The sequence below is a fragment of the Canis lupus genome, chromosome 8, assembly GCF_011100685.1.
Source record: "Canis lupus familiaris isolate Mischka breed German Shepherd chromosome 8, alternate assembly UU_Cfam_GSD_1.0, whole genome shotgun sequence".
Lineage (NCBI taxonomy): Eukaryota > Metazoa > Chordata > Mammalia > Carnivora > Canidae > Canis > Canis lupus.
The window spans coordinates 48292016-48306268 of NC_049229.1; the positions used below are offsets into that span (position 1 = coordinate 48292016).

General features: G+C 45.1%; 1 protein-coding gene and 1 long non-coding RNA gene across 2 annotated transcripts; one reads left to right on the top strand and one right to left on the bottom strand.

Annotated features, from left to right (window-relative positions):
- Positions 1–4212: 4212 nt before the first annotated feature.
- On the bottom strand, positions 4213–13055 carry PROX2 (prospero homeobox 2). The gene is given in 4 exon segments (XM_038545273.1): positions 4213–4589; positions 6027–6221; positions 7497–7625; positions 11563–13055. Coding segments are annotated over 4 exon segments (1830 nt in total). The 5' UTR covers positions 12883–13055; the 3' UTR covers positions 4213–4403.
- LOC111097105 lies at positions 4505–8591 on the top strand. Its single transcript, XR_005363530.1, has 2 exons — positions 4505–4867; positions 5807–8591. It is a non-coding gene; the product is annotated as an uncharacterized LOC111097105 (long non-coding RNA).
- Positions 13056–14253: the final 1198 nt, after the last annotated feature.

Below are 14253 nucleotides of genomic sequence, written 5' to 3' on the forward strand. Positions count from 1 at the left end.
CTGGATCGCGCCCTGGGCCAAAGGCAGGCGCCAAACTGCTGCGCCACCCAGGGATCCCGAGAAATCTTTTTCCACTGTAAAGCAATCCAAATTCCTGACTTTGCTAACAGTTCAGGACTGCTAAGTAATAATATAGCGAAGATCATACTGGGCAGTCGGAATGGGCTGAGAATTTCACATGTATTATTTTACCTAAACATTCAAACATTACTGTGAGGTAGATACTATTTTGTTATCTCCATTTTGCAGATGGGAAAGCTGAGGCCAAGAGAGTAACTTGCAGAGATCCATAGCTAGTAGGTGCTTGAGCCCTGATGAAACAAGCTTCTGGGGCTCTTGCGCTTAACTGCAGTACTCTTCCTAAGAAAGGTATTGGTTGAGAGGAAGGGCGGCAGATCAGATGCTGAGGATAAAGTGGGGAAAATGTTAAGGTAGAGACAGCATTCTTGCTCAAAGCTAAATGTCCAGGCCAGAAGTGGTTATCAAGGAATAGGAGCTTGAGCCACAGAAGTCAGTAAATGAAGAGGAGGGTGGTTCAAAGAGAAGACTATGACCTGATATATATTTGAGGGGTGATTTGGAAATAGCAAAACAAGTCTATGTGCATGAAGGGGTGAGATTGTGAGAAACCAAACCCAGAAGACTGTTGGTGAAGGAGGAAGCCAATTCCTCAGAGTGGGTAGATGTGTGAACTGGTGAGGCACAGGATGGATGTTCTTACTGTTTTCATTGTGTTTACCTCTCAACGTTTCCTCAGACATTCCCTTCTTTCTCTGGAGGCTAACCTCTGGGGTTTGTTTTAGCATTCAACTCCTGCATACTTTAGATTTGTGTAGTCTGAAAGAATTTTTTCTTGTCAATAGGAATTGTGTCCCCCTGTCAATAGGAATTGTGTCCCCCTGAAAAATACTCTTCATGAATTATCTTTTTCCACAGGTGAGCACTTAATACATATATTTAAATTGTAGGTACCATGATCTACCTCAGAGATACAGCGTGTATTATCAATACTCAAATAGGTCATCAGAGCTCATTCTTTACATTGTGTGTTATATATACTTAAATCTGACCAAGAATATTTTTATACTTTCATAACAAGTATTATATTTGCTATATTTTCACAAGTTTATGTTCTCTTCCAAAGTATCAAGCCCTGAAGCAATTGTTAAGAATTGTAGAGCACTTCTCAAATTCAAATGTGCATATTTTAATCATCAGCCTGACAGAACTGTAACTTATTTTAGCCAACATGTTCTTTAGTGATGTCATACCCATCACTCTTTCATTATTGGTTTTTTTTTTCTCAGTCTTGAGAAAATTATCTTGCATTATGTGAATCTATGCAAATGCCTAATGGAGTTTGTATAAAAACTCCAAACATCAAAAGGTTTTTAAATTTTCTATTTTGTTTTGAATGCACATATAATGAAACTTTTGATCTACTTTACAGAGTCAAAACTATAAAGAAAAAGAGCTAGAGTCAAAGATTTTGAAAATCTAGAATATATAGGATTTCATCCAGGAAACTGGTTACCATAATTTAAGGTAATTTTAAAAGGATTTTTAAAAGAAATATTTTAAAAGGATTTTTAAAAGAAATATTTTCTAAAGGTACATGTAAAGTTATGCTGTAGAAGTCTTGTCTTAAATTATTTTTTTTCTGTATTCTGTATTTTGTTACTAAAAACGAAGACAGGCTATTTTTTAAAGTGGACCCGTGAACCTCCCAAAAGTGATGGGGTTGAGGTGCAGAACCTTATTAGAGAGCTTTGTTCCCTCTGCCCTGTAGGCTTAGCCCTTCCTTGATGGGAAGGAAACAGTTCAGGCATCATCCATCTCCCCAGGAGGTGTGCAAACCTGGTTTGGAGCTATGTGTACTATGTGAAGCCATGTTTGAAATAGGGTTTCTAGTGAACCTTTTCCTGCATGCAATGCCAACTAACTGCCTGCTTTTAATTGGGCATTAACTCCCTAATAGATAGCGCCATCATCATTAACCAGGGTCCAGGTCCTACTCTCTACCATTGAAGGATTAGACAATTATGCAGTGTTTGACCAGACTTTGAAAATGCCTGATTTGGAACAGAATAGTGCCCATAAATACCTTAATGGAAAGAATGGCCAGCCCTCTGGCAATGTTATGACAGCTAAAAGAACTTAATAACCAGCTCAAAGTGTGTTCCCAACAGAGAAAGAAGATATACTTGGTAGAAACAAAAATATAAAAGATGAGAATTCTTCTATTGGCAGAGCATGTATATTTATACATTCTTCTGTGTTTAGGTCAGTGGTTGGAGAACACTTCCTGGAAGGACCAGGGTACACAAATGTTTTCAATTTGAGCTTGTACATTTCATCTAATTGGTCCCTGGGACAAGGTTCACTGCCCTGGAGGTGACTTGGCTTCATCTTTCAAACACACGCTAATGAATTTCAGGTCTGGGACAGAAAATGGCTGCTCCGTATCAGACAATCATGTGAACTTGGAATTGTTTCCCATGAATGTCTTCAAGGACTATGTAATACCACTCTGGATAGTGGGTTTTTCTGCCATCTCCAACCACAGATAACTTCCCTTGCTCAGGATACTCCGTGCTTGCCTACTTTTAAAACTTAGATTTGGCAGATTGCTTCATTTTTGAAGGGAACATTGTGGGAGAAAATATGGCAAAGATCATCTAAGTGGAGCCCGATGTATTAAAGGATATTTAGAAATAATCTTAAAGCAACCTGAAAAGATTGGTTTGGGTTGAATACATCTGCTTTGGTTTTCCTCTCAGCTGTTTGAAGTAAGAGAATATTCAAAAGGAAGACATTTTGCATATCTTTTTATATTGATACATCTTCAGGGATTTTATCTCCTCTTATCCAGCTCACCCAAAAAGTCAAGGAAGTGGAGTAGTTGAATATAGAAACGTGTTTTGTGTGGATGGAGAAGTAGGCTAATGAAGTCACAGACATCCTTTCATCAGAATGACTGGCCCTAAATAAAATAAAATTAAAAAAAAAAAAAAGAATGACTGGCCCTGAGCTCTGTGTGGCCCCCCCAATCCAGCCTGCACACCTTTGCAGTGCTTATAGAGACTTGGCTCTGACTAGTGTAAAAGACAAATGCAGTTAGTTACTCAGCTTTGCGCATGTCTTGCCTCTATGCTCAGAGTGAGTCACAATTTGTGTTGGGCCAATAGGTGAAAAAAATGTTGATTTCATGAATTTCTGTAATTTCCTTATGGAGTGGGAGAATTTCTGTTTCTGCATCTGCTGCTATATTTCTCCCAGTTATGCCGTTCGTCGTCTGTGAGACTGTGCACAGGCTGTGCATGTCTCCTGTCTGGACCTCAGTTCCCTCCTTCCTCTCTTAAGCAAGGTGTGCCAGGTGATCTCCTAAGGCCCCTTCCAGCTTCCAAGTCTGAAGTTCAGTTTCTTCTGTACATAAGAGGTCAGGGCATCAGTTGCATTAGCCATCTAGAGCCTACTTGGGTTTTCTCATTGATAAACTCACAGCAGATGAGTGAATGAACAGCAACACTCAAGTTTAGCTGAGAATTTGCATTGGGCATGCTGGAATGATCAGTGAAAATCCTGGGTGATGAAGCATTCCTGAGTGTCGGGCAGGGCTTGTCAGATGACAGTGCCCCATCAGTGCTGGATGCTTCCTGGGCATGGTGGCCTGTTTGAGATCACAAAAAAGCAGCATGAGGTAGTCCTGCATAGAGTCTGGCATCAGAAGGGCTTGGGTACCTCCATACCCCTGGCCATCCCCACTGACCCAAATACCCTAGCCTTATTACCTTGGCAAGTTACTTCACAGCTCTACAACTTGGGTTTGGTTATTTTTCAAATGAAGATATCTATTTTTCTGAGTGAAAAGTGTAAAGATAATGTATTTGAAAGTGTCTAGCAAAGAGGTGGACCTCCATAAATAGGTAACTAAACCCAGAAATGTGTAAAAATAAAACACAAAAGATAATTTTATCTGAAAGCCAAGGGGGGGGGGGGCAGAAAACTAACATTTGTGTAGTGAGTAACATTTCATAGAGGGCTTTAAGACAGAACATCTTTTAATCCTCCCAACCTGGTTTTACAGATGCAGAGATCCTGGCAAAGTTCTCAGGGTCACAACACCTGGAAAACAGTGGAGTCAAGATTTAAGTTCTGATTACAAACTGTTGTGCCCTTTTCATAATATGCTACAAACATACCATTGCATTTGGTTGATATATTTTATAGTTAAGATTATGCCTGTAATGATTCTGAAAAAGGAAATAAAGTACCAGAAATGGTAATGGTACCTATGTGGGGGGTTTCTCCTTATGCCCTTTTTATATGCCTACAGCTATACTGACTGCCATTTAAGACAAACCCAGGAAACCCTGGCCAGTTGCTCCTCACTTTATGGGATCTTAGTTCCGAAACAGCTCCTGAGGATAGTTGGAAGATTTGAATATCTCTGGGATGTCACTGTCCAGTTTCGAAATAATTTTATAAATGGGTTTCTTCCAGGAAGGATCTGAGTCTTTCCCCGCGGAGACAGCCCTGAAGAACTCCTGTAACGTCAAACTGGCAATTTCCAAGAAGCAATCTGGTACCTGCATTCCCAGAGAGACCCACAAGAAAGAAAAGACATGAGGCTATGGAGCCCTAATGCTGTGCAGACCTCAATGCTGCCTGTTCCTTGGGTGACGGGCTGAGAAGAGCATCTCTACTCTCCTGGCCCTCGATTTCTGCAGCCCTAAGAATTTCCCCTGCTCTCTCATCATGTACAAACCTTAAAATGATGGTCCCTGTGAGACAGCCCTGGGAAAAAGCATATGAGGGGCACTCTACTTTGTAGGAAAAGCTGCTTCTACTAATGGTGATGTTTTTAGTAAGTGGGAAGCTCTGACTCTGATTGAAATTATATTTGTGGTTCAAAGGAGGTTTTTATTCTTTTCCTTAGTGCCTAATGTTGAAAGGTATGCCCTCAAATTTACAACTGTTATATCTTTTGGAGTTGGATCCAAAAGACTTGGAATCATTCCTGCTTCCAAAGCCAAGTATGAGGTTGAGGGGACTCAAGAATATGTTCCAGGACCTCACACAGACTGGCACCATAAATGATGGGGGAGTCCCACAGGTCCTCTAAATCCAGCCTGGCCCAGGGCTGGCCAGGACTGCATGCCAAATGACCACCCCATGTGGAAACATAGGCAGCACTGCTCCCCCTCCACACCCCCTGACCCCAGAAGCCTCAGAAAGGAGGCTTAAGTTTCCAAACATATCATGACTGAACATCTAGTAGATGCCAATAGTTCTTCCCTTTTTGGAGGTATCAGAATCTAGTGAAAAGGGCAAGGAGAGGGGAATGTAGTCAGTGACCTACAGAGCAGGATGACAGTCCAGCAGAGCTGTCGGCTGCACACAAGGAAATGCGTGCCTAGATTAGAAGTTGTCACGGATGACATTTAGGCCATGTGCTCCCCCTTTACTGATGCTTTACCTCTAAGGTGCCACCAGTGTGCCTTCATAGAGATTCCCAAAGGACCAAGAAGCTTGAGTCCTGTTTATTCAGTATTTACAGAAAGAAAGGATTTGAGGTGACTTGCCATGAAAGGCCCACAAATAAAACTGTTCAAATGAGAAAAAAGGAACCAAATGATGAAATGAACAGAAATTGTAAAGAAAGTGGAGGCCAAGTCTAGGTGCTACCATCATTTAGTGGTGTGCCTCCTGGATAGAAGGGGGAAAAGGTCAACAAGCTATGGAACTTTTCAGTACAGAGTATTAAATCTAAAATGGCACAACACCTGGTCAACTTCTGCTTTAGTTTCAGAATGAAGACTGGCTGTATATTCATCTTGTGACATCCAACTGTTGCCTAAAAGAAGATCTTGAGTCTTATCTTTGTGGGCAATACAGACATTGGCCCCAAGCTGCCTTGGCTCTCACTGACTTAAGGACAGACACAGAAGGGGATCTTTTCTAAAACTCAATCACAAAGGGAAGGCAATCATCAGACCTCATGGGACCCAAGTATATGGTCTTACCTCAAAGTCATTTCCCTTGTTATAGTGCATATTGAGAGTTCGATAAAGTTCTGAGTTGCGGAGTACCACCAGCGTTTTGGGGTTTGTGACACCATCTGAAATCGCTTGCCGGGCAAATTTCTCCATTTGGATGTAATAAAACTCACGGAAGTTGCTGAACCATTTGATCATCTGGGAGGTTATGCAGCGGTTGAACTGTACAAACAATAGGCTCCATCAGGTCAGATGTTTACCATGAGGTGCTCAGCTTCCAGTTCAGCATAGGGCTTAATAAGGAGGGCTTCAACCACCATTAAAAAGGGCTTTCGTTTTTTAGAGAGGAAGGGGTGGGGGGCAGAGAGAATCTTGAGCAGTCCCCAACCCAGGGGTTGATCTCACAACCCTGAGATCATGACCTGAGCTGAAATCAAGAGTTGGATGGTTAACTAACTGAGCCACCCAGGCACTCCAAAAAGGGCTTTATTTTAAAAAGAAGCCACAGCTGTTTTCCTAGCCTATTCACTTATACACAGAAAAATCTCAATTAGCTACAATGGCTATTAGAAAATATTGTTTTCGTTATACTATATGTTGGCAAATTAAATTTTAATTTTAAAAAAGAAGGAAAAAAATGTTTTTGATATACTGGATTTATGACTTAAAAAAATTTTTTTAAATTTTTTTACCCATGAAAAGCTTTCCATGGTGTCTAGTATAACATTGGGAGGACCTGGGGTCAAAGCCAGATGTTTCTGCTGTGCATGGCAGCCCCAGAGCCTTCTGTCAGGTCAAGTGCAAAAAGAAGGGATAAAGGTGTAGATTGGAGAGCAGTTCGTAGCAACCATACAGTTGCAGAATGAATTGAAATTAGAGCTTGGTGCAGGAGCCACTTGAGCAACTGAATATGAGGGAAAGATCTGAAAAAAATGCAAAGATGTAGATACAAAATATTAGCAGCCCAATCCCAACACCCAGGGTAGAGGAGGCCCTCAGAAGCTTTTCAGGAACAGGCAAGGTCTGGTTCCAACCACCAGAGGTTGATTCTCCTGTCACACTCGATCTCTCTGCGCCTTCAATCAGGTTTGAAAGGTAGCACTTTGAATAGAAACAAGACAGTGAGGAAAAAAAAAAAAAAAGGAAACAAGACAGTGTACAACCCTTTATATATTCTTTCTTTTTCATGGTCTCCACAGTAGAGACAAAACACTAGGCTGAGATGCCATTTACTAATGTTTCCCTCTCCCTGCCACCTTCCCTCACCCCCCTCTACCCATTTGTTTCTGGGAATATCTACAGCTCAAAAGTTTAAAATTCAGATACCTAATCTTTGTGGCCCAAAGTTATTCATGCAGAGTCTCAACCCAGAACTGGAAATCCTACTGATGCCATCAGCAACATGAAGGGGACCTGAAGTGCTTGCCTCCCACTGGCCAGAACCCAGTGCCTCTTGGGAGTTTTGCAGAGGCTTTCAGAGGTGATAAATGACTCTACCTGGACATCAGGGAAGTAAGCCTTCAGGAGGTTGGAGCTGGGGTAGCGTGTGAAGAAAAACATCAGTTTGGCCTTCTTCAAGTGACCGGGATTTAGGCCCTCCTGGATTTATCTCAGCGTCAAGGAAAACTAACACCAGTTTGTCAGATAATTTTTATCAATTTATCCAAATAATGAATTGTCCTGCTCCTTATGGTTTCTATTTTATTTCATTTTATTTTTTTCTGGTTGAATGGTGTATTAGTTCCATTTTTTTTGTCTCTATGAAGTCTGATCAGATACACTTTTTCTTAGGGTGCCTGGCTGGCTCAGTCGGTAGAGCACATGATTCTTGATCCTGGGGTCTTGAGTTCAAGACCCCCACTGGGCTTGAGCTTACTGAAAAAAACTAAAAAAAAAAAAAAAAAAAAAGAGAGAGAGAGCTTTTTCCAGATGTTGAATACCATATATGTACGGTAGATTTGCAGAATTTAAAAAACATTTTGATGTGTAAAAGTTCTGTGGCACATAGGATCTCAGCTTGTTGTACTTTGTGTGTGTGTGTGTGTGTGTGTGTGTGTGTGTGCGTGCGCGCGCTTTCAGAATAGAATGGGAAGAGATGGCAAGTCTGTGCCAGATCTCAAAACCCCACATAGAGATTTCCTTCCCCTTCTCTGCCTCAGTTTCCCTGTCTGTAAAATGAGATGAGCTGACTGGTCCCTGTTCTACTCTCACAGCTCCCTTTGCAGTGTTCAAGCCAACAAATGCCTAACCAGCCTGAGTACCAGATCCCAGTTTGCTTTGGCTCAGGAAGCTTGAATTTCTTGGCTGTGCGTGCTCCCAGCATGGCTGGCAGAGCTCTCCCTCACCCCTTCCCTGTGAAATATTTCCTTGCTGAATCAGGCCTTCCTTACCCTGGGCTGTTGAGGCTTTTTGTACAAATCTCTGTTGTAGCAGTGACCTTCCTGGAAGTTTTATCGCACGTTGTTGTGTCCCCATTTAGAATGTGAGCTCCTTGAGGGCAAGGATCTTATCTTTTCATCTTTGTATTCCACACGCCTAGCCCAGTGCTAGGAATGTAGTAGGTGCTCAATAAATGATTGTTGGCTGAAGGAACGAGTGAGTGATTGGATGGTCAACCTTAATCTGTACCAAAATATGGAAATTATGTTCCAACCCCATACCTCACCCTGAGAACAGATCACTTGTCTGCTAACAAGAGCAGGGGGCTGTGGTGTGACTGTCTTGCACCAGTGTGGGAAGGAAATAAAGATTCCGACATAACACATAGCATTCCCAGGGAGAGTCCTGGGGCTGGGTGCAAAGCGTGACACAGAGTAAGCTTGGAGTTCAGGTCAGAGAGTATACCTTTAGGACAGTTAAGACTTCCCATAGGACATACCAGTTTAGCCAAAGGAGACCAAACCAACTGATCACAGTTACCACTGGCATGGCACCCAGGATGCTGCCCTTGCCTCATTTGACCTACTACTTATCCTTCTCGAAGGTTCACAAATGCTGGGGAAAGAAGGCTGGACTTAGGAGTCCAAAGACCCAGTTTCAGATACTGATTTTGCCACCAATTTTGTGCAAGCCACTCACCTTCTCTGGGCCTCATTTCTAAAACGTAAGCATGGTAGTTAAAGCTTGTGCTTGGCAGTCAGATCCTGGGTTTGAATCCTGTCTCTTCCGTGTCTGTCTCATGACTTTAGGCAGATTAGTTTTTTTCTCTGTCCCTGCCTCTCAGACACCTGATCTAGGGTGGATGCTTGAGGATGAAGAGGTAACACAGGCCCAAGCCCCTTATCTGAAACTCTGGGCCAAATGGGGTTCAGATTTCAGAATTTGTTATTTTATTATGGTCACACGGTGCATGTGCCATATGTTAGTTAATGGCCAGAGCAGGGGCTGTGGCAGCAGTCCATAAACCAACACATTCCTATTTCCACAGCAAAGTGGATGGCTATTTACACTAAGTGAATAGTCTATAAAGAGCCTCCAATCAGTGCAGGTCAGGTTTTGGCACCAAAAATGTTTCCAGCAACCTTAGAGGGAAGAAATGACAGGGATTTTCAGAGCTCTTGAGTTCCAGAATTGTGGCTAAGTGGCGGTGGACGCACATGGGAACGGCTGGCACTGCCTGCCGCAGGGAAGGTGCGCAGCAGATGCTGCCCCCTACTGGCTGTCTCGTCACTCCTGCTCTGCCTGTTGCAGAAGTTTGTGATAGTTCTTTTACACTTCAAAGTAGCTTGCTCTCTGTAGCTTCCCTGGGCCAGGAACACATCTCTAACCGAGGGTAGGCAACAGGAATGAGGAAATAGTTGGGAACCAGGATGCTGCCCAGGGGCCTCAAATCACTCCTGGCAGCCAGGCCCTGGGCATGGGCTCCCAAAGCTCTCGGAGTTCCAGTCCTTATTTTCCGGAGCAGGGCTAGGCACCTTGGGTAGGTGCCCAAGAAATATCAGCATGCCCCTCCCAAGGGAAGTATAGCAGAGAACTTTTGGGGACTGAATCCTTTAGGTTTTTTCCACCATGGTCCAACTTTAACCACCAGCCTCTTACCAAAGGCCCAGACAGGTAGCCTTTGTCTTACAAGGCGATGTCCTAACAATCTGTCTCTACACCTCCAAGATTTCCTACTGCCCGAGAAGCAGTAGTGGCCTATGAGGTGTTCTCCGTGTTGGTTTCATGGTTGCTCGTGGCCTGCCTGCCTGCCTGGACAGCTCTCGGCAGTGCCCGAGCTTTAAGGGTGTTTCCAACACCTATGACCAGAAGAGGGCGCTCATGGCATTTAGGACACCAGAGCCCACACGGGTCCCACCCCATCTTTCTGCCCCTAAATACAGCTTCCCAGGAGAAGGACATGACTGTTCACACCTGGATATGCAGCTCCACAGACGCATTGACCTCTGGAGACCCAAGTCTAGGCTTCCCGTGAGAACCAGCAGTGGAGCTCCACCCTCTTAAAAAACAACATCCAAACTAATGTGGTCAGGAACTTTAGCCCTACCAGGATGCTTGTTGGAAAAGGATCTTTGGTCATGTGAGTTTGAGGTTGCAGACCTCCTCTTAGAGCTTCACATACAACATCGGCATGTTAAAGGTTCTGAGAAGTCCCGCAGTCAAACTACCCAGTGGTCGAAATAAACAGTATTTAAAAAAAAAAAAAAAAGAAAAAAGAAAAAAAAAAATTAAAAAAAAAAAAGAAAAAAAAAAAAAAGAAAAAAAAATAAAATAAAATAAACAGTATTTAAACAACCAGTAGAAATCATCTAGTAGTTACCCAAGCTGTTTTTTTTCCCTAACTTACCAACTATTAATATCCTGAGGGAGGATTACTCTGGGCAACACTATTTGGAAGAGTGGAGTCTGCCTATGGGTTACAATAAGATCCAGATCCCTACAGACCTGGCCCGTGGGCACCCTCTCACTCCAGAGGCCTAGCCCCCAACCTCTGGTCATCCTCTCAGCTGCCACTTAGAAGCTGTTCCTTAAACTAGAGGCCTCTTATCTCTTCCGGCTGCCTCTTGGGTCCAGTCCCTCAGGAAAGCATCCCCTTTTCCATCTTCCTCAGAAATTTCTTGTCCTTCATAGTTTCCCTGTGAATTACCTGGACAATGCATGTTTTTTTGACTGTGGAGCCAAGAGATTGGGGAAGCCATAATTCAGATGAGGTCCTTCCTCGGACCCTCTCTGCCTAGGTGTACAGGTCACTGACAACCAAATTATGGGGGTTTTCTTCCCATAGGGCATTTGTCATATTTTGGAAGCCCATTTGAGTTTAAAAGCAAACAAAACTCTTTCAGACCCAAAGGAAAGAGTCAGTAGTGGTGGAATCCAGTGTGTCACTGAAGAAGGTAAATGAGCCTCCCCAGCAGCCTCAAATCCCAGAATGTGGCCACCACCCTCTCAGAACCTAGTAACTACAAACCACAGGGAAGGAGAGCCTGGAAGCAACATTAAGGCCATCGGGAGAGCAAAGCCATGTCATGCCATGGGGTTATCTGTCCCCGACTCTGCTCATCTTCCAGACTTCCCGTTTCTCTGGGCTGTGGCACCAAGCACTTCAGTTACTAGTAAAGGATACATGGACTGAAGGTAAAGACAGCACATCCGGGGCAGCCTGCAGGCCACCCTGTTCCAGCTTCACTGAGGGAAGGAGGGCCAGTCTTTCCAAAGGCGGGGAAGCGAAGGGCAAGGGGTACTGCTGCTGCCTCAGAACCGATGGCCGCAGTCTGGCTGCTCCCCAAGGTCGCAGGGCGGACTCTGAGGAGGGATGGCTTTGGAAAGACGAGTCCTGGGGCAGACTGCTGCTCCAGTGACTGCTGGGTCCACACCCCAGTAGCTGGCGGAGAATCTGATTTTCCTGGACTTGGGAAGGTGTGGTCAAAGGGCAGTTTGCTGGGGGACCCTGACAGGATCTGGAGATCATCCTCAGGGAGACAGGGTACCTAGGAGGATCCAAGGACTTGGCCAGGGATAAGTTTCGCAGTGGGACCCCGGTCAGTGGCTGGGCCCTCCTGGGCAAGGTGGCCAAAGGAAAGAGATCTTTACAGGCACCTCTCTCGGGAGGGGAGGGCTCACTTCTCCCCTCTGGCACAAGCCCCTGGAAGCTTCTGCCCAGCTGAGTCAGGTGGCCTGGGGGATCCAACAGTACCTTTTGTAATACTGAGTCCACAGCTTGGGACACTGCCTCGGTCAACTCTTTCCTCAGAATCTCCAGCAAAGCCCGTGCTCCACACGGAAGGAACCTGGGCTCCTCAGACTCGTATTCCACGTCGGATGCCCTGTGTTTTTCCTCTCTGGAGAGGTCCCCACGGGAGCCCTGGTAGTGGTCACTGCCCACCACCCAGGGCCTAGATCCATAGCCCTTCCTCTGCTTCACACTCAGAGGGCCCTTGTCCGTCTCGGAGCCTCCTGGGCCCTGAGCCGCGTCCCTGGGCTCAGCAGCCTGCAGGATGTGCTTCTGTAAATGTCTTAGCTGTTGCTTCAGCTGATGGAGCTGTTCTCTCACCCGAGGGCCCCCTTTCCTGCTGTCATGGTTCCCAGCAGGGCCTGGCTTCAGGGGGCCTTGCTGCACGGGAAGGCTCTGCTTCCTCTTCCGCTCCCGCGCCCTCTCTGGGCAACATGCAGCCTCCCTGGCTCGAGCACCGTCTGGCAGCAGAGCGTTGGGAGAGAGGCACATGCCTTGGACGATGGTCTCCACTCTGGCCCTCTTTGCCTGGATATTCTCATCCCAGAACCAGTCAGGGTCGGCAAAGCTAGAGCTGGGGACTGGGCTCCAGGCAAAGGGGGAGCCTCCGGCCTTCTCTCGGGGGACTGGGCTTCTCTCGCCTTCCATACAGGGCTGTGCCAGGTGGGAGCAAGCCCGGGACAGAGGAGGAAGCAAGCCAGGGTTTGGATCCATCCCCTGGCTCCACGGGCACCTGCTCAGAGGGTTGGTTGCAGCTCCGCGAGGGAATCCCTTCTCCTAAGGTCCTCAGGTGGAGGGGTACCCAGAGTGAGCCAGGGGTTCCTCCTCCGCACTCAGAAGGATGAGAAGCAGCCGTCAAGGATTCAAACTCTGTGGTGCCAGGGCTTACAAACCTGAGCAGACTCTGCAGAACTAAGAGACAGGAAGAAAAGAATAGCGTATGTGACTTTGAGCTGTGCAAACAAATAACCTAGAGATGTTCTTAAAATGCAGATTTGGATTTAGCAGGTCTGGGGTGGGACAGAGATTCTGTATCTCTAACCAGCTCCCAGGCGATGCTGTGCTTGCTGGTTGGGATCCTACTTTAAGAAGATTCCTAAGAGAGATCCTTCAGGGAGAAATTCTCTAGCTAGGGCATGACAATAGAATAATAATAATGAATGTAACAGCAGTAGCTAACTGCACAACTGGCATCATGCCAAGAGCTTTACATCCATCACCCAATATAATTCTCATAACAACTCCCTGAGAATGTTGTCATTCTCATTTAAGAGATAAGGAAACAAAACAAGGTTTATCTGATTCAGAGTAACTTTCTTAGCATCTACCACCACAGAATCCACACCCCCAACCCCGGCCCTCACCAGCCCCCCGACCTCAGGTACTTGTTAAAAATAACAAATTCAGTAGCCCCAACCAGTCCTGCAAAATCAGAATCCCTTCATACTGGGGCCGGGAACCTGCATTTGAAAACAGCAAACCAGAGTTTGAGAACCAGCTGTTTGACCACTACACTGTCCTGCTCCTGGAAGAATCTGATTACACATTCATTGTTCACATTCAATAACTATTTAGTAAACACCTCCAAAAAAAAAAAAAAAAAAAGGCACCTCCGAGGCATCAGGCCTTTGAGCACCTGGAGAGACAGTGGTGAACAAGACCAGCTGAGTCCTGCTCTCATGGAGCTGGCTGTCTACTGGGGGAAGAGAGAATGAACAAATCTATTTTCAGGTCGTAATACCTGCTATGAATGAAAAGTGCAAAAAGGGACTGGAAATTAGGCTGAGGGTGTGGGAAGGAGGAAGCTATTTCAGGAAAGCTTGCCTAAAGCTATTTTTTCCCCCACAAAATACCACCATACTTTAACCAAGAGGCTTCAGATCGCAAGTGTAAGGCACTTGGAGTTTACAAAACATTTGTACATGCCACCTCCTTGCACCTCTCACCAAGCTGGAGAATCAGTGTGATGCTCCCATTTTACAGATGAGGAAAACGGAGGCTCAGTGAGGCTGAGAGCGGCCCCCAGTTACTAAGATACTACAACTCCAAATCCTTTGACACAACCACACTTTTAGCTGCCTCCCT